The sequence below is a fragment of the Macaca nemestrina genome, chromosome 20 (genome assembly GCF_043159975.1).
Source record: "Macaca nemestrina isolate mMacNem1 chromosome 20, mMacNem.hap1, whole genome shotgun sequence".
NCBI lineage: Eukaryota > Metazoa > Chordata > Mammalia > Primates > Cercopithecidae > Macaca > Macaca nemestrina.
Genome location: NC_092144.1, coordinates 18,450,881 through 18,474,957, shown reverse-complemented (window position 1 = coordinate 18,474,957; position 24,077 = coordinate 18,450,881). Strand labels below are relative to the sequence as shown.

The 24,077-nt window shown below is 50.8% G+C and overlaps 1 protein-coding gene across 7 annotated transcripts; it reads left to right on the top strand.

The window, feature by feature from the left end:
* Positions 1 to 5,327: 5,327 nt before the first annotated feature.
* LOC105480128 (transmembrane protein 161A) lies at positions 5,328 to 23,984 on the top strand. 7 transcript variants are annotated; one of them, XM_011739789.3, is made up of 13 exons: positions 5,391 to 5,406; positions 6,289 to 6,887; positions 8,941 to 9,044; positions 10,957 to 11,037; positions 11,416 to 11,513; positions 11,662 to 11,818; positions 13,430 to 13,581; positions 21,810 to 21,870; positions 21,961 to 22,104; positions 22,208 to 22,321; positions 22,445 to 22,619; positions 22,751 to 22,847; positions 23,416 to 23,984. In XM_011739789.3, exons 2-13 carry the CDS (start codon positions 6,810 to 6,812, stop codon positions 23,667 to 23,669), a joined length of 1,515 nt encoding a protein of 504 aa, XP_011738091.1. In that variant the 5' UTR covers positions 5,391 to 5,406; positions 6,289 to 6,809; the 3' UTR covers positions 23,670 to 23,984. The 7 variants fall into 7 exon arrangements, with proteins under 7 accessions (XP_011739438.1, XP_011742697.1, XP_011738091.1 ...); XM_011741136.2 differs by lacking the exon at positions 6,289 to 6,887 and having other exon boundaries at positions 5,328 to 5,406; XM_011738982.3 differs by lacking the exon at positions 5,391 to 5,406 and having other exon boundaries at positions 5,807 to 6,887.
* Positions 23,985 to 24,077: the final 93 nt, after the last annotated feature.

Below are 24,077 nucleotides of genomic sequence, written 5' to 3'. Positions count from 1 at the left end.
GTGGACTGGAGTTCACAGATTTGGACAGGAAGATGGAAAACATGAGTGTTGAGATCAAGACTTACAAGATCCGCCTTGGCCGGGCACAGTGGCTCACGCCTGTAATCCAAACACTTTGAGAGGCTGAGGTGGGAGGATGGCCTGAGCCCAGGAGTTCAAGACTAGCCTGGGCAACATGGTGAATCCCATCTCTTTAAAAAAAAAAAAAATTAGCCAGGCGGGGCGGTGTGTACCTGTAGTCCCAGCTACTCAGGAGGCTGAGGTGGGAGAATCACCTGAGCCCGAGAAGTAAAGCTGCAGTGAACTATGATTGAGTCACTGCACTCCAGCCTGGCCCACAGAGCAAAAGACCCTGTCTCAAAGAGTGAAAAAACAAAAACAGGCCGGGCATGGTGACTCACACCTGTAATCCCAGCGCTTTGGGAGGCTGAGGCAGGTGGATCACTTGAGGTCAGGAGTTCGAGACCAGCCTGACCAATGTGGTGAAACTCCATCTCTATTAAAAATGCAAAAAAATTGGGTGCAGCACACCAACATGGCACATGTATACATATGTAACAAACCTGCACATGTATCCTAGAACTTAAAGTATAATTTTAAAAAATTAAATTAAATTTAAAAAATAAAAAAATACAAATACAAACATTAGCCGGGCATGGTAGCATGCGCCTGTAGTGCCAGCTACTCAGGAGGCTGAGGCAGGAGAATCGCTTGAACCCGGGAAGTGGAGGTTGCAGTGAGCCGAGATCGCACCACCGTACTCTAGCCTGGGCAACAGAGCAAGACGCCATCTCAAAACACAAACAAACAAACTCACCTGCTTTCCAATCACTCTGCCAAGATCCAAAGCTAAGCTGATTGGCGCAGCTCAGCCAGAATGGGCAGGATACCTTGACTGACAATTTCAAAATCCCCTTCCATCACTCAGTGCCCCAGGAAGAGGTTCCTTCAGTAAAACCTAGTGCCTTACATTCCACCCTTAGCGCACACAGTCCTAGACGAGATGATGGGTGGGACTCCTTTTAAGGGCTAGGGAGACAGGACAAAGTATATAAGTGACAGAACCCAGAGAGGGCACTCATTTATATGGTGGAGTATAGGGTGCCATCTGCACCCCAGACCCCAGCTAAAGTTTGTCCTATGTCATCTTCGCCACCCTCATCCCCAGTGAGGTGGGGGCTTTGGGGACCCAGTTTCCAGAACAGGGATATGGCATGATCAAAGTGTGTAAAAGCCCCTCTCCAGGCTCCCATGGCAGGGGACACTGGGCGCTGAGGGGAGGCAGTATCCCCTGGAATGATCACTCTGTGTGTGTGTGTGTGTAGGCGAAACCACCAGGACTCCAGGACAGCTTGGAGGTGGAGGTGAAGGGAAGAAGGTTCCGTGGGCGACTGGAAGCCCCCATTTCTCCCTCTGTGCTGTGGAAGCTTGTGGGGAATGAGACTTGAATGGGGTGAACTCGAAGCCTCTGCAGACTGACCGAGTGTGGCTAGAGATTTTGCTCACCCAACCCCAGACTCAGGTCTTTCTTTTTTCTTTTTCTTTTCTTTCTTTTTATTTTATTTATTTTATTTTATTTTATTTTATTTTATTTTATTTTATTTTATTTTATTTTATTTTTTGAGATGGAGTCTCACTGTGTCGCCCAGGCTGGAGTGCAGTGGCCGGATCTCAGCTCACTGCAAACTCCACCTCCCGGGTTTACACCATTCTCCTGCCTCAGCTTCCTGAGTAGCTGGGACTACAGGTGCCCGCCACCTCCCCCGGCTAGTTTTTTGTATTTTTTTTAGTAGAGATGGGGTTTCACCAGGTTAGCCAGGATGGTCTCGATCTCCTGACCTCGTGATCCGCCCATCTTGGCCTCCCAAAGTGCTGGGATTACAGGTTTGAGCCACTGCGCCCGGCCTATTTGTTTATTTTTATTTTGTTTTGCTTTTTTTTTTTTTTTTTCCTGAGATGGAGTCTCGCTCTGTCATGCAGGCTGGAGTGTAATGGTGTAATCTTGGCTCGCTGCAGCCTCCGCCTCCCAGGTTCAAGCAATTCTCCTGCCTCAGCCTCCCGAGTAGCTGGGACTACAGGTGCGTGCCACCATGCCCAGCTAATTTTTTGTATTTTTAGTAGAGATGGGGTTTCACTATGTTGGTAAGGCTGGTCTCGAACTCCTGACCTCAGGTAATCCACCCACCTTGGTCTCCCAAAGTGCTGGGATTACAGGCGTGAGCCACCGCTCCCGGCCTATTTTTTTTATTTTTATTATTCTTGCTTTTTTTTTTTTTTTTTTTGAGACAAAAGTCTCACTCTGTTGCCCAGGCTGGAGTGCAGTGGCAGAATCTCGGCTCACTGCAGCTTCTGCCTCCCGGGTTCAAACGATTCTTGTGCTCCCCAAATAGCTCAGATTACAGGCGAGTGCCACCACACGCGGCTAATTTTTGTATTTTCAATAGAGACGGGGTTTCACCATGTTGGCCAGGCTGGTTTCGAACTCCTGAGCTCATGTGATCCACCCACCTCAGCCTCCCAAAATGCTGAGATTACAGGCATGAGTCACCGTGCCTGGCCTATTTTTTTTATTTTTGAGGCAGGGTCTCACTCTACTGCCCAGGCTGCAGTGCAGTGGTGCAATCATAGCTCACTGCAGCCTTGACCTCCTGGGTGCAAGCGATCTTCCTACCTCAGCCTCCCAAGTAGCTGGGACTGCAGGTGCGCACCACCTTGCCCAGCTAGGCTGGAGTGCAGTGGCACGATCTCGGCTCACTGCAACGTCTGCCTCCCGAGTTCAAGTGATTCTCCTGACTCAGCCTCCACAGTACCTCACAGGCGTGAGCCACAACGCCTAGCTAATTTTTGTATTTTTAGTAGAGATGGGGTTTCACCATATGGGCCAGGATGGTCTCGATCTCCTGATCTTTCGATATGCCTGCCTCAGCCTCCCAAAGTACTGGGATTACAGGCGTGAGCCACTGTGCCCAGCCTGCCCAGTCAATTTTTATATTTTTTGTATAGTCTGAGTTTCCCCACGTTCCCCAGGCTGGTCTGGAACTCCTGGGATTAAGCGATCGTCCCATCTTGGCCTCCCAAAGTTCTTGGATTACAGGCATGAGCCACTGTACCCAGCCTCTTTTTTTTTTTTTTTTCCTCACTGTGTTGCCAGGGCTGGAGTGCTGTGGCGTGATCATGACTCACTGCAGCCTCAAACTCCTGGGCTCAAGCAATCTTCCCACCTCAGGCTCTTAAGTAGCTGGGACTTACAGGCTTGAGCCACCACACTGGGCTAATTTAACTTTTTAAAAATTTATTTTATTTTATTTAGAGATGAGGGTCTTGCTGTGCTGCCCAGGCTGGTCTCAAAATTCTGGGCTCAAGCAGTCCTCCAGCCTTAGCCTCCCACGTAGCTGGGACTACAGGCACACACCAAGCCACTATCCCTGGCTGGACTCAGGTCTTCAACACTTCCCACCTGGTTCCTTCTGTCCCTTCCCCACTCAGGAGGGGTGAGCCACTGTCCCCATGACAGTGATCAATGGCTGTGGAGGTCCAGCTGAGCATACAGCCCCTGCCACCTCCAGCAGTGCCACTGCCACATGCACGGTGTTACACATAGAGGATGCAAACCCTTCACCCAGTTACCCACCCTTGTGTTCTGAGGACCTCCCCGACAATGACTCTGGCCTTCCTCCCACATGGGCTGAAGAACCGCCTACTCACTGGCACCCCAACCCCACACATCCGGACCAGGACCAGGGACTGAGCAGGAGGGAAAGAGTCAAAGCAGCAGGTACCCTGGAGGAAACTGAGGCATGGCCAGACAGAAAGAACCTTCCCAGCCTTTGGATCTCACCCTCACGGTGACAAGAAGTCAGGCCAGTCCCTGATATCAGTGCCCACAGACTAAGCACCCAGTGTGAGGTCCATTAAATTATGGGTTGCTTTCTAAGACTGGGAGCCCCCAGGGCCACTGGTGAGACTGGTTCGGCTTCTCCATCCCAGGGAGACTGCACTTTTGCCCTCCACCACGAGGTGGCGTGCGATAGTGCGCTTAAGATTCAGCACTTGCCAAAAGTTAAAAAAATAAAATGTAAACTAGGCCCGGGGGCTCACGCCTGTAAACCCAGCACTTTGGGAGGCCGAAGCGGGCGGATCACCTGAAATCGGGAGTTCGAGACCAGCCTGATGAACACGGAGAACCTCGTCTCTACTAAAAATACAAAATTAGCGAGGCATGGTGGCCCATGCCTGTAATCCCAGCTACTCGGGAGGCTGAGGCAGGAGAATCACTTGAACCAGGGAGGCGGAAGTTGCGGTGAGCCAAGATCGCACCATTATACTCCAGCCTGGACAACAAGAGGGAAACTCCGTCTCAAGGAAACAAAAACAAAAACAAAAACAAAAAAAACATAATAAAATGTAAAAATGAAAAGGTAGTTACACGGGCCCCCCACACAGGAACCCACCCCCATAAAGATACTCAGACACTTGGTCATACCCAATATATGTCTACACTCAGGCAGACACACTCATCCACAGAAAGACAAACGGCAAAATCCAGGCACGAACACCAGAAGCCCTTTCCTTCTAGCGGTGAAATAAAGAACATCAGATCCCTGAAGCTGACATTTGGTCCTTGATCCAGCCATGCCTGAAGCTGACCCTACAGCTAGTATTTTCTGTCACATGAGCCATAAACTTTCCTTTTTTTTGCTTGAACCTATTTTAGTTGATATTTTGTGGAGCACAGCCAGAGTCCTGGATGATAGAGATGAATAAAGCACTTGCCAGGTGAAAAATATTGAGGCATTCTTTTTTGGTTTTGTTTTGTTTTTATTTTAAGATTGAGGCATTCCTGAAGGCATTGCAAGATGTAGGATATTTACAAAAGCCTGGAGGTATGACAGAGCATGGTGGGTGCAAGCTGTACTATTAGGTGCACCACAGTGCTAGCAGCAGATTTAAGTCAGGCAGAGGGGTCTGGATTCAGTCTGAGTACTTAGCCTACTTGGTACTTAGGAATACTAAGTACTTAGTCTACTAAGTAGGAGCCATTGAATGTTCTTGATGGGGGGGAGTTCTCTCAGAAATGTCCCTTAGGTGGGAATAAATGATTTCGCTGCAAACCTTTGAAATAAGTTTAGGTAAGAGAAGACTGAGCCTTCAGAGAGGTGGGCCACGCAGGCCTCCCAGACACAATCTTGACTTTGATCGCTCAGAACCAGCGTGTCTGAACTACAATTTCCGGCATGCAACGCGAGCGGCCTCCTCGTCCTTGGTGACTTGCCGGCTCAAAACACGCTGATTGGTTGCACGGGATGCTCGTCAGATCAGAGTCGGGCTCTAATTGGTCAAGTTCCCGTGGAGGGCCCGGAGCCCCAGGCCGGTGGGTCCGTGCACCGCGCTCCCGCGAGCGCCATGGTGAGCGAGCGTCTTGCGAAGTAGGGGGCTCTGCAGGGCCGGGGTCCAGCCGAGGGGGTCCAGGGAGACACTGAGGGAATGTGGTCTCTTCTTGGGGATTGGAGGCTCTGAGGGATTCGGGGGCACGCTGAAGGCCGTGTGTCCCTGTCTGGGGGCCCTGCTCTCGCTGCAGGACCTCCGAAGGAGTCGACGGGGGTCGTACCCAGGGAGACTAGAAGCCCTTAAGCGTTCTGGGGATTCCGCTCTCTGGAGACCTTTTAGGGGTTTGGGGTCCTGCTATGGGGTCGTGGTCCCACAGAGGGGACTGCGGACCTCAGCACATTTGGAACCTTGTTAAGGCGGTGTGGGGGCCTGTTGGGGTCCACTCTGGGGACGGGGGTCCTGCAGGAGCGTGGGGGCCGCGCCGACGGGATCCAGCAGGGGTCCCTTCTATATCGGGGTGTGTGCAACGGGCAGGGGAAGCCGTGGGAAGTGGACTCAGGAGGTCTGGGTGGCCTCAGGGCGGGCAAAGTTCTCAGAGTGGGAGACAGGACAGTTGGAACCTTCACGTCTCACTCAGCTCTGGGTTCAACCCACTGAGTATGTTCTTAAAACTTAGCCCAGCCCCAGGGGATCAGGCTGGTGCGGGTAGATGGGGCACTCCCACAACCCTGACGCGACTGGCCTGGGCAGAGAGAGGGACGTGGAACTGGAGAACTGGAGGGTCCCTGCCTGGGACCATCCCCGATGAGGGGTGCTGGAGATGGCCCTGAAGGAAGGGCCCTGATGGCCGGGATTATTGAAAGTGGGACGTTGTCCCAGGCGCAGGTGCAGGACGCCGTAGGAGATGAGGGCGCGGGCTCCCGGGAATGAGATGGAGGGAAGTTGCATTGATTTTATCAGGGTTCTTGGGTTCAAGGATCGTAAATCCAGTAAAGGGAAAAGAAGGAGCTGATGGAAGACTCAAGAAAATCCTTGGAGATGTCTGCGGAGCCCTGACCTTGAGATAGGAGGCTGGCTGGAGGGCAGGGCTATCAGAACATCCCAGGACAGACCTCTAGAAGCCTTAGGTGAAGAGATACACCCCTCCACCACCTTTTCCCTTAGGAGGTTTTGGGAGGTGGTGGGGTCATTGATGAAGAGCCCAAAGGTCCAGGAAGACCTCTGAGACTCCAGTGGTTGGGCGCAGTGAGGGCTGAGGAGAGAGCTGAGCCATGGGGAGGTGGAGGGGGGGTCTGTAGCTATGCCTGCAGGGTGCAGAACCGAGTTGGGGGCTGACTGTGAGACTGGTAAAGGCCTGAACCACCTGGAAGGGTATGGGATGATGGGTGAGTGTTGGGGTCTCTCAGGAGAGCCTGGAGGAGCCTACTGGTTGAGCTCAGCAGAGAGGTCTGGGCTGGAGGTGTTACTGTGCTAAGGTTGTGATGGGTTGGTGGATTGGGTGGTTAAAACCCTGGCAGGTCACAGGAGAGAGGTCCGAGAGAGAGAAGAAAAACAGACTGGTGAGTGGCAGGGCAGGTGGCTCACTGGCTTGCAGGGGCTCATGGGCTGGCACTCATGGTCCTTAAGTGCCAGCCAGCCAACCAGCCAGTGTGCACTAGGGTCCGGGGGAGGGTGAGCAATGAGGATGTAGAGATGAGAAAGATGGCACCACCAACCTCATTACTGAAAAAAGATTTCTGGTCTCAGTTTATAAGTGACAGGCACAGAGAAAATGTCCTATTAGTCTGTTATTTTATTTATTTTTATTTTTTTATGATTATTATTTTGTTTTGAGACAGAGTCCCACTCTGTTGCTCAGGCTGGAGTGCAATGGCGCAATCTCGACTCACTGCAACCTCTGCCTCCCGGGTTCAAGCAATTCTCCTGCCTCAGCCTCCCGAGTAGCTGGGATTACAGGCATGTGCCACCATGCCGCTAATTTTTGTATTTTTAGTAGAGACAAGGTTTCACCATGTTGACCAGGTTGGTCTCAAACTCCTGACCTCAAGTGATCAGCCCGCCTCAGCCTCCCAAAGTGCTGGGATTACAGGCATGAGCCACCGTGCCTGGCCTCAGCAGTCGTTTCGAATTATCATGCTAGGCCCGGTATCCATCACATTAGGGTTTTTCTGAGTAAATTTAGCTTATTTATGCCTGATTAAAGGATTATTTTAATAATTAATTTTAGTATTAAACTTTATTTCATTTTGATTATGACACCAGAATACTAGTAGACAGCTCTCCTGAGCACATAATTTTACATAATTACGTAATTACTGGCAGCAAATGGGTATTTACTGCATTCAAGCAGGAAAACCCAGCTTCACCACAGACTGATTCTTCTAAAATGTTTAAAAATAAGTATATGAAAATGTGTTCTGAATTAAGAACTGGGTGAGAAAATTCCTAATTTAAAAAAAAAAAAAAGTCATAGCTGGGTGTGTTAGTGCATGACTGTGGTCCTAGCTACTCAGTAGGTTGAGGTGGAAGGATCACTTGATCCCAGGAGTTTGAGACCAGCCTGGGCAACATAGCAAGACCCCATCTCTAAAAATAAAAATAGGCCTGACACAGTGGCTCATGCCTGTAATCCCAACAGTTTGGGAAGCCAAGGCGGGAGGACTGCTTGAGCCTAGGCGTTCAAGACCAGCCTGGGCGACATGGAGAAACCCTATCTCTACAAAATAGTCAAAAATCAGCTGGGTGTGTTGGCGGGTGCCTGTAATCCCAGCTACTAGGGAGGCTGATGTGGGAGAATCACTTGAACCTGGGAGGTTGAGGCTGCAGTGAGCACCCCACCATGTCACTGCACTCCAGCCTGGGTGGCAGAGCAAGACCCTATTCTCCCCACCACCACTCCCCTGCCAAAACACACACACACACACACACACACACACACAAATAAAAATAAATAAGCTCACCACACTCAGACATGTAGGTCTTCACATCAAAACAGGAGGTGGCCAGGAGCATAGATGCCCTTTCAAGGAGGTTAATTACAAAGGGAAGGAGAGGGAGGAGGGTGATGGAACCATCAGGGATCATTTAAGGTGGGAGACACTTAGGGGAAGGAGCTCCCGGGGGAAGGAGAAAGCTAGAAGCTCAACCAGGACGCAGTGGCTCCCAAGGTGGGAGCGCAGAAGGCGGTGGGAGTTGCTTGCACTGAGTGTGGCGACCTCGTGGTTAGGGGCTGGAAGGTGGTGGTGAGGAATACAGGAGGCTACATAGGAAGCACCCATTTCCAGATGAGAAAAGTGAGACTCCAGGAAAGTAATATTATACCTGAATCCATAGTGGAGGCAGGAGGCGAACCCCATGGTCTCCACTGCCCTACACTCCAGCTAGGTGGTGATGGGGCGGGGGGGTGCTGCTGATCTCTGACGTGAGAGGGCAGGGCCAGGCCAGGTGAGTCCAGGCTCACCCCAGGACTCTCCCCTAAGAAGCTGCTAGAGCCTAAGAGGCTCGCCCTTCCCCCATCGGGCCTGGCTTCTCTATAAATAGCCTGGGTTCCTAGGGAGGGAGGAAGCTTGTGACCCTCTGGCAGGTGCTGCCAGTCACGTCCCCTCCCCCCAGGCGGTCCTCGGAGTGCAGCTGGTGGTGACCCTGCTCACTGCCACCCTCATGCACAGGCTGGCGCCGCACTGCTCCTTCGCGCGCTGGCTGCTCTGCAACGGCAGGTGAGTCGTGTCCCGGCGGTGGGAGGGGCCCCGCGGAACCACGCCCCCTTCTGGCTCCCTACGCTCTCCCTCACAAATTGCACGGCCTCGATCTTGGTTAGTGGGTGATGGGGGGAAAGACGTTGTTGAGGTGTAATTGAAGTACAACAAACTGTATATATTTGTTTTTTCTTTTTCTTTTTAGAGACAGGGTCTCATTGTTACCCAGCTTGTAGTGCAGTGGTCTGATCATAGCTCACTGCAACCTCAACCTTCTGGGCTCAGGTGGCTCTCCTGCCTGAACCTCCTGAGTAGCTGGGACTACAGGTGTACACCACCGTGCCCAGACAATTTTTTAACTTTTTTTTTTTTTTTTTTTTTTTTTTTTTTTTTTTTTTGAGACGGAGTCTTGCTCTGTAGCCCGGGCTGGAGTGCAGTGGCCGGATCTCAGCTCACTGCAAGATCCGCCTCCCGGGTTTACGCCATTCTCCTGCCTCAGCCTCCGGAGTAGCTGGGACTACAGGCGTCCGCCACCTCGCCTGGCTAGTTTTTTGTATTTTTAGTAGAGACGGGGTTTCACGGTGTTAGCCAGTATGGTCTCGATCTCCTGACCTCGTGATCCGCCCGTCTCGGCCTCCCAAAGTGCTGGGATTACAGGCTTGAGCCACCGCGCCCGGCCAATTTTTTAACTTTTAATAGAGATGGGGTCTTGCTAAGTTGCCCAGGCTGGTCTCAAACTCCTGGGCTCAAGCGATCCTACCACTTTGACCTCCTAAAGTGCTAGGATTACAGGCGTGAGCCCCTGTGCCTGACACAAACTGTATATATTTGACGTATACAGTTGGACCTGTTTTGACAGATGTACACATGGGTGGAACCATCGCCACACTCCCCACATCCCCCACTCTTCCTGCCTCCCTGTAACCCAGCCTTCCTTCCACCCCTGCACCTGCTAGAGCTCGCCTGCTCTGGTTTTTGTCCCTGTGTGGGTCTCTGATGCTTTCTGAGAATCTGGTGGTAACTGAATTCTCTCCTGAGAAAAATGTATGTGACAAAAACAAAGGCAAAAAAACGCGTCAGAGATGATGGCTCAGGCCCATAATCCCAACACTGGGGGAAGCCAAGGTGGGAGGATCACTTGACCCAGGAGTTTGAGACCAGCCTGGGCAACATGGCAAGACCGCGTCTCTACAAAAAATTTTAAAAATTAGCCGGGTATGGTGGCTCACGCCTGTGATCCCAGCTAATCAGGAGTCTGAGGCGGGAGGATCATTTGAGCCCAGAAGGTCGAGTCTGCCGTGAGCTGAGATGGCGCCACTGTACTCTAGCCTGGGCGACCGACCAAGGCCTTCTCTCAAAAACAAAAACAGAAAGCCAGGCGAGGTGGCTTACGCCTGTAATCCCAGCCCTTTGGGAGGCTGAGGCGGGTGTATCACTTGAGGTCAGGAGTTTGAGACCAGCCTGGCCAACATAGTGAAACCCTGTCCCTACTAAAAATACAAAAATTAGCTGGGCATCGTGGTGCATGCCGGTAGTCCCAGCTCCTCGGGAGGTTGAGGCAGGAGAATCACTTGAACCCGGGAAGTGGAGGTTGCAGTGAGCCAAGATCGTGCCACTGCACTCCAGGCTGGGCGACAGAGCAAGACTCTGTCTCAGAAAGAAAAGGAAAAAGAAGATAAAAGTTGCACACACCTGCTTCCCCAGGAGAGTTAGCCAGCAGATTCAGGGGTATCCAAGCCTCCTGAGCCCACTCAGCCTAGATCTGTTGGCCTCACGATTTCCCCAGAATTTCCCCATGCTGTACCCTCACCTACCTCCCAGTGTTCCCCTGAACTAGGCTACCCTCTAACTAGAATCCCTGGATTTGAGGTTCACTGCCTCAACCTGCCAGCCCCATATCTGAGCTTCCCTGACTGCCCGTCCTTGCTCTCAGTCTGTTCCGATACAAGCACCCGTCCGAGGAGGAGCTTCGGGCTCTGGCGGGGAAGCCGAGGCCCAGAGGCAGGAAAGAGCGGTGAGTGAACTGGGCCCCATCCCCAGCCTTGGGTGGGTGGCTCCTCCCCAGGGACGGCCTCACCCTTGCTCAGGGGGCTCTGGGCTAAGGGACACAGGACTGGCCTACCCACACTTCCGGACTCTGATCTGGGCACAGGTGAACTGGGAGACCCTAGTCCAAGGAGATGATCACTGTCAAGTTAGCATCTGTTTCCTAGCAGTTTGCTCTAGCCAGTCCTGTGGGTGGTGGTGGTGGGGGTCCTCACATCCCAGTGTGCAGAAGAGCCGAGGCTATAGGAAGTGATGGTCTCCAGGCCAACTGCTCTGAGCTCTGAGGGTGGCTGGCCCCAGTGGGATGTGTGCTTACCAGCCCCCTTGCTTGTCACCATCCTCCCAGGTGGGCCAATGGCCTTAGTGAGGAGAAGCCACTGTCTGTGCCCCGAGATGCCCCATTCCAGCTGGAGACCTGCCCCCTCACAACTGTGGATGCCCTGGGTAATAGCCCAGTCCCGTCCCTAAACTCCACACCCTCAGCCCTGAAGGTCCCCACACCCTCATGGGGGTGGGGAGGATTTGAAGGAGGAGTATGCTGTTGGGAGGGGAGCGGGCTGGGCCCCAGGGCTGAGCAGAGTGCCCCCCGCAGTCCTGCACTTCTTCCTGGAGTACCAGTGGTTCGTGGACTTTGCTGTGTACTCGGGTGGCGTGTACCTCTTCACAGAGGCCTACTACTACGTGCTGGGTCCAGCCAAGGAGACTAACATTGCCGTGTTCTGGTGCCTGCTCACAGTGGCCTTCTCCATGTATCCTTCCTCTCTGCTCCCTGCCAGAGGGGCAGATGGGAGCAGGACCCGAGCTTCCCTGGCTCCCCTAAACTGGGGTGGCAGTTTTCACCTGCTGTGCCACAAACTTCCCCAAGCTTGGTGGCATGAAGCAGACATTTTATGTGCTCTGGTTCTGTGGGTGAACAGACTGGGCAGGGCTCAGCAAGTCGGTTAATCTCCACTCCACATGATCATGCCATTCAGTGGCAGTAGAAATGCCAGGAGGCAAGAGGGAATGCCTTGCCCAAAGTCACCCACCCCATCCCTTTTCTTTCTACCACATTCTCCTTGTGTAAGGAAATCACCAGGCCAGTCCACAATCAAGGCCAAGAAAGAGATGGCCCCTTGGCAAAATTTTAAAAAATGTATACTCCAGGCATGGTGGCTCACACTTGTAATCCCAGCACTTTGGGAGGCTGAGGCAGGCGGATCACCTGAGGTCTGGAGTTCGAGACCAGCCTGGCCAACATGGTGAAACCCCATCTCTACTAAAAGTACAAAAATTAGCCGGGCACAGTGGCTCATGCCTGTAATCCCAGCACTTTGGGAGGCCAAGGTGGGTGGATCACCTGAGGTCAGGAGTTCAAGACCAGCCTGACCAACATGGAGAAACCCCTTCTCTACTAAAAATACAAAAATTAGCCAGGCATGGTGGTGCATGCCTGTAATCCCAGTTACTTAGGAGCCTGAGGCAGGAGAATCGCTTGAACCCGGGAGGTAGAGGTTGCAGTTAGCCGAGATCATGCTATTGCACTCCAGCCTGGGTGACAAGAGTGAATTCCTTCCCCCCCCCCAAATTTTATATATACACACACACACACACATATGTATGTATGTATGTATGTGTATGTATATGTGTATATGTATATATATTTGTTGTTGTTGAGATGGGATCTTGCTTTGTTGCCTAGGCTGGTCCTGACTGGCTTCAAGTGATTCTCCTGCTTTGGCCTCCAAAGAGAGCAAACATATGACTTTAGGGACGCAAGTTTGAGGAAGCACAGAAAGAATGCCACCCCTGTGACTCTTGGAGAGGGAAACCTGTCTCAAAATCCACTGGTTCCCCAGATTCCCATGCTTTTTTTTTTTTTTTTTTTTTTTTTTGAGATGGAGTTTTGCTCTTGTTGCCCAGGCTGGAGTGCAGTGGCATGATTTAGGCACTACAACCTCCGTCTCCCGGGTTCAAGTGATTTTCCTGCCTCAGCCTCCCAAGTAGCTGGGATTACAGGCATGCACTACCGTGTCTGGCCCCAATGCTGCATTTTGAGGGCAGATTGGAGATGAAGCCCTTCTATATCTGATTGCTTTTCCAAGGGATGTGAAGTAGGTGAGGTGGGTGAAAGAGGCAGGATCACCCAGGGCGGGAGGCTGAACAGACATGGTGGCCTGATGAGGCCATCTCCCACTCAACAGGAACCCCCAGTTTACATCCTGATCTGGGATCCAGCACCCCAAACCCGAACTCCTCTAGGTCATCCCCAAGGCCTGTTTGTGCAGCAGTGCTTGTTCCCGGGAGTTCCCAGGTGGGGTGTGGTGAAATGGGCAGAGTGGGGCAGTGGCAACTGAGGCCTCCTTAGCTCTAGCCTCCAGCAAGATGTTCCTGACAGTGACACGGCTGTACTTCAGTGCCGAGGAGGGGGGTGAGCGCTCTGTCTGCCTCACCTTTGCCTTCCTCTTCCTGCTGCTGGCCATGCTGGTACAGGTGGTGCGGGAGGACACCCTCGAGCTGGGCCTGGAGCCTGGTAAGTGCAGCCCCCAATGTGGGGGCGCCACAGCTGTCACTCCCTCATGTAATCTGACCAGGCTGGTTTCACTGGCTCGGTGTCCAGCATGAATAGGTAAAGGAGTGGGCTCCTGGGGTGAAGACAGCCCCCATTAGTGACTATCTCAACTCCTGAACCTCATTGGGCTTTGGGGAAGAGAGGACCTTCCCTTTCTCACTGTCTCTGATGGATACTCATGGCTATAGCTCTTCTTTCTTTTTCTTTTTTTTTTTTTTGAGATGGAGTCTCACTTTTGTCACCCAGGCAGGAGTTCAGTGGCATGATCTCAGCTCACTGCAACCTCTGCCTCCTGCATTCAAGTGATTCTCCTGCCTCAGCCTCCCAAGCTGGGATTATGGGTGCACACCACCAAGCCTGGCTAATTTTTTTATTTTTAGTAAAGATGGGGTTTCACCATGTTGGCCAGGCTGGTCTCAAACTCCTGACCTCAGGTGACCCACCCACCTCAGCCTCCCCAAGTGCTGGGATTACAGGTGTGAGCCACTGTGTGTGGCCTCTTTTTCTCTTTTTTTATTTTATTTTATTTTATTTTTTTTTTTTTTGAGACGGAGTCTCGCTCTGCCGCCCAGGCTGGAGTGCAGTGGCCGGATCTCAGCTCACTGCAAGCTCCGCCTCCTGGGTTCCCGCCATTCTCCTGCCTCAGCCTCCCCAGTAGCTGGGACCACAGGCGCCCGCCACCTCGCCCGGCTAGTTTTTTTGTATTTTTTAGTAGAGACGGGGTTTCACCGTGTTAGCCAGGATGGTCTCGATCTCCTGACCTCGTGATCCGCCCGTCTCAGCCTCCCAAAGTGCTGGGATTACAGGCATGAGCCACCGCGCCTGGCTCTTTTTTTCATTTTTTAAAAATATTATTTATTTATTTATTTTTATTGAGACAGGGTCTCATTGTGTTGCCCAGGCTGGTCTCACACTCCTGAGCTCAAGCGATCTGCCCACCTCAGCCTCCCAAAGTGCTGGTATTACAGGTGTGAGCCACCATGCCTGGCCTCTTAAATGATCCTTTTAACATAGAATTTGTACCTCATCACTTCTCTGCCTGGCACCACACTCCCTGGGTCTTAGAAGACCATAGTCCTCACCATGGCCCACATGACCCTGCTGACTGTTTGAGTTTTACCTTCTCCAATTCTCCCTGCCTTTCAGTTTTTAAAATTATATATGTTTGATATATACAAAGAAGATGTGTATGTCAATTATAAAGCAAAATAATAATATGAGTACCTGCAAACCTACCCCTCAAATAAGAAGTAGGTGGGGTAGTGACTGCACCAATCTCCCAGGGGGCAGTAAGGTTTAAATGAATCAGGATCCATAGATAGGGCTTGATTTTTGCCAACCTAGTCCTCATCATGTGGAATGATGCCCTCTGTGGCCTTAACATGCATTTCTCTGATTACCAGGGAAGTTGAGCACCTTTTCCTGTTTATTGATGATTCATGTCTCTTCTATGAAATTTCTGTGAAATGCCTGTTCACGTTGTTGCCCATTTTTGTATCTTTTTTCTCTTTGAATTTTTTTTCATTTTGGTAAAATAGACAAAACATAAAATTCACCATCTTAACCATTTTTAAATGTGCAGCTCAGTGGCATTAAGTATATTTAGATGGCCGAGCGTGGTGGCTCATGTCTATAATCCCAGCACTTTGGGAGGCTGAGGCAGGCAGATCACCTGAGGTTGGGAGTTCGAGACCAGCCTGCTCAACATGGAGAAACCCTAAATTTTGTCTCTACTAAAAATACAAAATTAGCCGGATGTGGTGACACACGCCTGTAATCCCAGCTACTTGGGAGGCTGAGGCAGGAGAATTGCTTGAACCTGGGAAGCGGAGGTTGTGGTGAGCCAAGATCGAGCCATGGCACTCCAGCCTGGGCAACAAGAGTAAAACTCCATCTCAAAAAAAAAAAAAAAAGATAGGCCAGGCGTGGTGGCTCATGTGTGTAATCCCAGCACTTTGGGAGGCTGAGGCAGGCAGATCACAAGGTCAGGAGATCAAGACCATCCTGGCTAACATGGTGAAACCCCGTCTCTACTAAAAATACAAAAAATTAGCTGGGCGTAGTGGTGGGCACCTGTAGTCCCAGCTACTTGGGAGGCTGAGGCAGGAGAATGGTGTGAACCCAGGAGGCAGAGCTTGCAGTGAGATGAGATCACGCCACTGCACTCCAGCTTGGGAGACAGAGCGAGACTCTGTCTCAAAAAAAAAAAAAAAAGTCTATTTAGATTATTGTGGAACCATCACCACCATCCATCTCCACAACTCTTTCCTCTTGCAAAACTGAAACTCCATCCCATTAAACACTAACTCCCTGTTCCTCCTTCTGCAGCCCCTGATACCCACCATTTTATGTCCTGTCTCTGTGAATGTGACCACTCTGGGTTCCTCATATAGGTGGCATCATACAGTATTTGTCCTTTTGTGATGGGCTCATTTCAGTTAGCACAATGTCCTCAAATCATATCCATGTTGTAGCAGGTGTTAGATTTTTTTTCTTTTTTTGAGACAGGATCTCACTGTGTCATCTAGGCTGGAGTGCAGTGGTGCAATCACAACTCACTGCAGCCTTGACCTCCAGGGCTCAAGTGATCTCCCACCTCAGCCTTCCAAGTAGCTGGGACCACAGTCACGTGCCACCATGCCTGGCTAATTTTTACTTTTTTGTCTGTAGAGATGGGGTCTTGCTATGCTTCCCAGGCTGGTCTCAAACTCCTGGCCTTGAGCAATCCTCTCACCTCAGCCTCCCAAAGTGCTAGGATAACAGGCATGAGCCACTGTGCCCAGCCAGAATTCCATTTTTAAGACTGAACAGTATTTCATTGTCTGGATGGAACACATTTTGTTTATTTGTCCACGGATGAACATTTGCTTGGGTTGTTTCCAACTTTTGGCTTTTTGACTAATACTGCTGTGAACCTGAGTGTACAAGTATCTCTTTGAGACTCCATTTTCAGTTTTGGAGGGGATATATCCAGAAGTGGAACTGCTGGATTATATGATAATTCTACTTTTAATTTTTTGAGGAACTGCCATACCGTTTTATACAGCAGCTGAACCATTTTATTTTATTTTTGAGACAGAGTCTCATTCTGTTGCCCAGGCTGGAGTGCAGTGGTGGCATGATCTCCACTCACTGCAACCTCCGCCTCCTGGATTCAAATGATTCTCATGCCTCAGGCTCCCGAGTAGCTGGGACTATAGGCTCCTACCACCACACCCAGCTAAAAATTTTTTTTTTTTTTTTTTTTTTTGGTCTTGAACTTTTGACCTCAGGCGATCTGCCCATCTTGGCCTCCCAAAGTGCTGGGATTACAGGTGTGAGTCACCGCGCCCAGCCACACCCAGATAATTTTTGTATTTTTAATAGAGACGGATTTTGCCATGTTGCCCAGGCTGGTCTCAAACTCTTGAACTCAAGCAGTGTGCCAGCCTCGGCCTTCCAAAGTGCTGGGATTATAGGCATGCACCACTGTGCCTGGCCTATTTTATATATTATATTCCCAGCAGCAGTGCACAAGTGCACAATTTCTCCACTTCATTGCCAATACTTGTTTTCTTTTTCTTTTCACTTGACCACTATTTGCATTATTTTCCGTCTGCATACATGCATCACACTTTCTTTGCTGAGCCATTGAACGTAGTTGTAAGCGTCACCTCTAGTATCTTGATGAATGTTATTTGATTATTTTAGTTGATATTTGTCTTGAAAAATATCCTTCCCTAAAATCAGAAAGTCATTCTATATTTTATTCTAAAATATTTCGGCCAGGCGTGGTGGCTCATGCCTGTAATCCCAACACTTTGGGAGGCCGAGGCGGGTGGATTGCCTGAGGTCTGGAGTTCAAGACTAGCCTGGTCAACATGGTGAAACCCCATCTGTAGTAAAAATACAAAAAGCAGCTGGGCGAGGTGGCGTGCACCTGTAATAGCTACTCTGGAGGCTGAGGCAGGAGAATCGCTTGAACCCAGGAGGCGGAAGTTGCAGTAAGCCAAAATCGCGTCATTGCACTCTAGCCTGGGCGACAAGAGCAAGACTCCATCTTAAAAATAAATAAAACAAAATAAAATAAAATATTTCAACTTTTACATTTTATATAAGCTCCTAAACTCCTCACTGTCGCTGATGGACAGTGATATTAATTTTTGTGTTATGATGTAGGGGTCAAATTTGAGTGTCTCCATGGACTAACCTTGCTAAAGAATTATATTTTTAGGCCGGGCGTGGTGGCTCACGCCTGTAATCCCAGCACTTTGGGAGGCCGAGGCGGGTGGATCACGAGGTCAGGAGATCGAGACCATCCTAGCTAACACGGTGAAACCCCGTCTCTACTAAAAATGCAAAAAATTAGCCAGGCGTGGTGGTGGGCGCCTGTAGTCCCAGCTACTTGGGAGGCTGAGGCAGGAGAATGGCGTGAACCCGGGAGGCAGAGCTTGCAGTGAGCCGAGATCACGCCACTGTACTTCAGCCTGGGCGACTGAGCAAGACTCCGTCTCAAAAAAAAAAAAAAAAAAAAAAAAAAAGAATTGTATTTTTATTGAATTCCAGGTTCTTTTTGGTTTTCTTTTGTCTTGTCTGATCTTTCCCTTTTGGTGTGACTAGGACCTCTGGATTTTAGAACAGTAGTGATGTACCTCCTTTTCTTGTTTCTAATTTCTCAGTTAGCTACTTGGCTCATAAATTTTCAGTCTTTTCTAAGTTTATAGCATATATAGCATTTAATGTTATACATATTTTATCAGGTCTCTCACTTTTGTTCACCTAATTTTTTTTTTTTTTTTTGCTTTTTGGAGGTTTTTTTTGAGATAGAGTTTTGCTCTTGTCACTCAGGCTGGAGTGCAATTGTGCAATCTCAGTTCACTGCAACCTCTGCCTCCTAGGTTCAAGTGATTCTCCTGCCTTAGCCTCCTGAGTAGCTGGGATTACAGGTGCACGCCACCACGCCTGGCTAATTTTTGTATTTTTAGTAGAGAAGAGGTTTCACCATGTTGGCCAGGCTGGTCTCAAACTCCTGACCTCAGGTGATCCACCTGCCTTGGCTTCCCAAAGTGCTGGGATTACAGGTGTGAGCCATCACGCCCGACAGTTCACCCAAGTTTTGGTTGATATTTTTTATTGTTCTGTTTGGGATGTTTTAACATTTCCCTTCTGATTTCTGTAGAGATGGGGTCTTGCTATGCTTTGACCTATGGATTATTAAATATTTTTAAATTTTTCAAACATAGACCTTTAAAAAATACATATTTATTTCTAGCTCAATTGCACAGATGGTCTATTTGAAATAATTTATTTAAAATTTGGTAAGGTTTGCCCTATGGCCTGGAACGTGATCAGATTTTGTGACCGTTCCATGTTTTCTTGACATATTCTGTTGTTGTGTTGCCTTTTTTCACGTGTTGTAATTGAAGGACATATTCTCTGGCTCTATGAGTTTAATAAATTCAAATCTCCATCTTGCCTAACCTTTTGTCTGTGACATATCAGTCAGCAGAAGTCAGTCTCCCTCTGGGACAACAGAGCTCTCAATTTCCTTATCAATTCTGTCAGTGTTTTCTTTATATATTTTACAGCCTATTCACAAGGTGTTCACAGATTTAGAACTGCTACATTTTCCTGGTGAATCAGCCATTTTATCATGATGTATGGACCCCTTCTATCTTCTAATACTACTTCTTTTTTACTTCTTTTTTTTCTTTTTTTTTTTTTTTCGAGATGGAGTTTTGCTCTTGTTGCCCAGGCTGGAGTGCAATGGCGCAACCTCTGCCTCCTGGGTTCAAGTGGTTCTCCTGCCTCAGCCTCCCAAGTAGCTGGTATTACCTGCCACTATGCCCAGCTAATTTTTGTATTTTTAGTAGAGCCAGGGTTTCACCATGTTGGCCAAACTGGTCTTGAACTCCTGACCTTGTGATCCACCTGCCTCGGCCTCCCAAAGTGCTAGAGTTACAGGTGTGAGCCACCACGCCCGGCCTATTCTAATATTACTTCTTAGTCCAGTTTGGCTGGTAGTAGTGTAGCCTTTCTAGCTTGCTTTCTTTTTTTTTTTTTTTTTTTTTTGAGACGGAGTCTCGCTCTGTCGCCCAGGCTGGAGTGCAGTGGCCGGATCTCAGCTCACTGCAAGCTCCGCCTCCCAGGTTTATGCCATTCTCCTGCCTCAGCCTCCCGAATAGCTGGGACTACAGGCGCCCGCCACCTCGCCCGGCTAGTTTTTTGGATTTTTTAGTAGAGATGGGGTTTCACCGTGCTAGCCAGGATGGTCTCGATCTCCTGACCTCGTGATCCGCCCGTCTCGGCCTCCCAAAGTGCTGGGATTACAGGCGTGAGCCACCGCGCCCGGCCGCTTGCTTTCTTTTGATTAGTATTTGCTGTATCTTTTTAACATCCCTTTACTTTCAATCTTCCAGTGACTTTATGTCAAGGTATGTCATCCTTTAAAAAAACATGTAGCTGGATATTTTCAATGTAGTCTGATAGTCTTTGTCATGTAACTTTAAAGTTTAGTCTACTTACATTTATTGTGATAACTGACATTTGACTTTGTTTCTACCATCTTACTTTTTTGCTTTCTATTTGTTCCTTTTCTGTTGTTGCAGTTGACATTAGCTGTCAGCCTAATTGTTGTTCCTTTATAGGTGAAATGTCTTAACTCCCCGGCTGCTTTGTGATTTTTTTGTTTTTGGTGTTCTGCAGTTTCACTCCATTGTGTTTAGGTATGGATTTCTTTTTATTTACATGGTTTGATATACTTTGTGTGTGTCTTTCATTCTGCAAACTTCTCAACTATTCTCTTCCAGTAATTCCTTTTATTCTTCATTCCTTCTCTTCCCTACCTCTGGGGCTCTGATTTGATTTGCATTGGACTTTCTGTTCTGTCTTCCTTATTCTCTTAGCCTCTCTCTTCGTATTTCTCACCTACTTTTCTGAGTTGGAATCTGAGTGATTTCTTCAGATCTGTCTTCCAGTTCATCAGTTCCTCCTTTGGCTGTTCCTAATGTGCTGTTTAACAATCTATTATTTCAACACTTACATTTTCCCTTTAGAAGAGTTAAATTTGGTTCCTTTGCAATTCTACCCAGTCATCTGAAGGTAGTCTCATGTCACCTGTTCTGTGATTACAGCTTTCATTTCCTTAGTCATCTGACACATAATTGACAGCACCAAGTTCTGAAGTCTTTGAGGCCTAAACTTGACTGTTGTTTTTCTGTTAACTCTCCTTTATGGTGATTTGTTTCCTTATGCATTTGTTGATTTTGCCTGTGAGCTCATATGAATTTTCTCCTTTTTTTTTTTTTTTTTTTTTTGACAAAGTTTCACTCTGTGCTGGAGTGCAATGGCATGATCTCAGCTCACTGCAACCTCCACATCCTGGGCCCAACCCATCCTCCCACCTCAGCCTTCAGAGTAGTTGGGACTACAGGCATGCACCACCACTCCTGGTTTTGTATTTTTTGTAGAGATGGGGGTTTTGCCATGTTGCCTAGGCTGGTCTCGAACTTGTGAGCTCAAATGATCCACCCGCCTTGGCCTCCCAAAGTGCTGAGTTACAGGTGCGAGCCACTGCACAATCTTGGGTCCTGAACTGAGGATTCCTTCCTCCAGGAGGACTTTGGTTTTCTCCCGCAGGAGTCCTTCATCCCCCTCCAGATTCCTTCTATAACCTAGGGAGCTCAGGCTCAACAGATACCCCTGAATGTTCCCAGCCCAATCAGGAGTATCTGCCTGGTACATTCTGTTTCTTTTTCTTTGAGACTGAGTTTCACTCTTATCCCCCAGGCTAGAGTGCAATGGTGCGGTCTAGGCTCACCGCAACCTCCGCCCCCCAGGTTCAAGCGATTCTCCTGCCTCAAGTAGCTGGGATTACAGGCACCTGCCACCACGCCCAGCTAATTTTTGTATTTTAAGTAGAGACAGGCTTTCACTATGTTGGCCAGGCTTGTCTCAAACTCCTGATCACAGGTGATCCGCCTGCCTCGGCCTCTCAAAGTGCTGAAGGCGTGAGCCAACACACTGACCTTGTTTCTTGTAAAGAGTGCTGTGTAACTAGAGCACAAAGTTGTCCTTATGCCTGGCACAGGGCCTGGTGCATTCCTACTTGGGGAGCAAATGGATGCTTGAGGGATGGGGGATTAGGGAACAGAGTGGCCTCAGAGACCCTAGGAATTCACTCTATTCGGTCCTCTTCTTATCGTCCCCAGGCCTGGCCAGCATGACCCAGAACTTGGAGCCACTTCTGAAGAAGCAGGACTGGGACTGGGTGTGAGTCCTGGGAATGGGGGAGGGGAGCAAGGGCAGGATGGGACCCTCCCAGGGTCCCCCAGGCAAGCTTGTGACCTGGTGTTCTCCTAGGCTCCCTGTGGCCAAGCTGGCTATCCGTGTGGGGCTGGCGGTGGTGGGCTCTGTGCTGGGTGCCTTCCTCACCTTCCCAGGCCTACGGCTGGCCCAGACCCACCGGGACGCGCTGACCATGTCGGAGGACCGGCCCATGCTGCAGTTACGTGGGTCGCTTGGTGGGTGGGGGGATTAGGGGCCCTAAGGGAGGGGCTGGGGAAGAGGGGGTGCCCAGGCCTCACTCTCTCCTGCTGTCACCCCCTAGGTTCCTCCTGCACACCAGCTTCCTGTCTCCCCTGTTCATCCTGTGGCTCTGGACAAAGCCCATTGCACGGGACTTCCTGCACCAGCCGCCGTTTGGGGAAAGGCCCTTCTCCCTGTGCGTATCGGGTGGGGCTCCCCTGGGTGCTCCAACCTCTGAGACTCAGGGAGGAACCTGGGGAAGATCCTGGGGGGTGAGGGGCGGCCTTCCTAGCCCCTTACCCCGCCCCGCTCCGCACAGGCTGTCCGACTCTGCCTTCGACTCCGGGCGCCTTTGGCTGCTGGTAGTGCTGTGCCTGCTGCGGCTTGCGGTGACCCGGCCCCACCTGCAGGCCTACCTGTGCCTGGCCAAGGCCCGCGTGGAGCAGCTGCGAAGGGAGGCTGGCCGCATCGAAGCCCGTGAAATCCAGCGGAGGGTATGGACGCCCCGATGACCTAGGCCAGAGGGAACTTGGGGCTGAGGGCAGGGTTCCTAGTCCTTTGGGCGTGGAGTCCTCCCAAACCCAGAAGGCTTCCTGCTGTAGCCACCCCTGTTACCTGCCCACAGGTGGTCCGGGTCTACTGCTACGTGACCGTGGTGAGCTTGCAGTACCTGACGCCGCTCATCCTCACCCTCAACTGCACACTCCTGCTCAAGACGCTGGGTGAGATGCTGCTGTGTGGAGGTGGAGGAGGGCGGGGCTGGAAGATAAAACACAGTGAAGTTGGAGTCTTGGGGAGGCCGGGGGAGGAGGCGGGGCCTGGGCAGGGGGTGGGGACTGTGGTGAGGCAGGTTCTGAGCAGGAGGTGGAGTTTGGGATGGGGTTTGCCTTAGGAGGTGGAGCCTGAGGAGGGTTGGCTCTTGGCAGGAGGTGGGGCCTGGGAAGGGGGCGGGGACTGTGGTGGGGCAGGTTATGAGCAGGAGGTGGAGTTTGGGATGGGGTGTGCCTTAGGAGGTGGAGCCTGGGGAGGGGTTGGGTCTTGGCAGGAGGTGGGGCCTGGGTAGGGGGAAGGGCATGTAGTGAGGCAGGAACTGAGCAGGAGGTGGGGCCAAGGATAAGGCTTGCCTTGGACAGGTGGCGGCGCCTGAGGGGGTGGAGACCCGGCAGGAGGTGGAGTCTGAGACAGGGGTGGGAGTGTCTGGAGGAATGGGCCCGGCCCCTCATGCCAGCCCTGCCCCTCACCCCCTCCCCCATTTCTCCACTCATACCTCGCTTCATCCTCTTCTCCTAGGAGGCTATTCCTGGGGCCTGGGCCCAGCCCCTCTACTATCCCCCAACCCATCCTCAGCCAGTGCTGCCTCCATCGGCTTTGGGGAGGACGAGGTCCAGCAGACTGCAGCGCGGATCGCCGGGGCCCTGGGTGGCCTGCTCACGCCCCTCTTCCTCCGCGGCATCCTGGCCTACCTCATCTGGTGGACGGCGGCCTGCCAGCTGCTCTGCAGCCTCTTCGGCCTCTACTTCCACCAGCACTTGGCAGGCTCCTAGCTGCCTGCAGATCCTCCTGTGGCGCTGAGGTCTTGTCCTGGGTCAGCAGGACATTAGCCTGCCCCCTCTGTGTGTGCCCTCGTGTCCCCAGCAGCAAGGTGGGGCCGGACTCCCCGCTGTTCCCTTCACCGCAGTGCCTGAGCCACGGCCCCCCTTGGACGCTGAGTTTCTGCCTCAGAACTGTCTCTCCTGGGCCCAGCAGCATGAGGGTCCCGAGGCCATTGTCTCCGAAGCGTGTGTGTCAGGTTTGAGTGGTGGGGGTGATGCTGGCTGCTCTTCTGAACAAATAAAGGAGCACGCCGATTTTTACAAACAGGGTGTGAGTGGTTTGGAACTTGGGCGTGTGCAGGGTGGTAGCTGCCTTGCACATCCCTGTGGCACCTGCCCGGGTGCAGGGTGCGGGCTGCG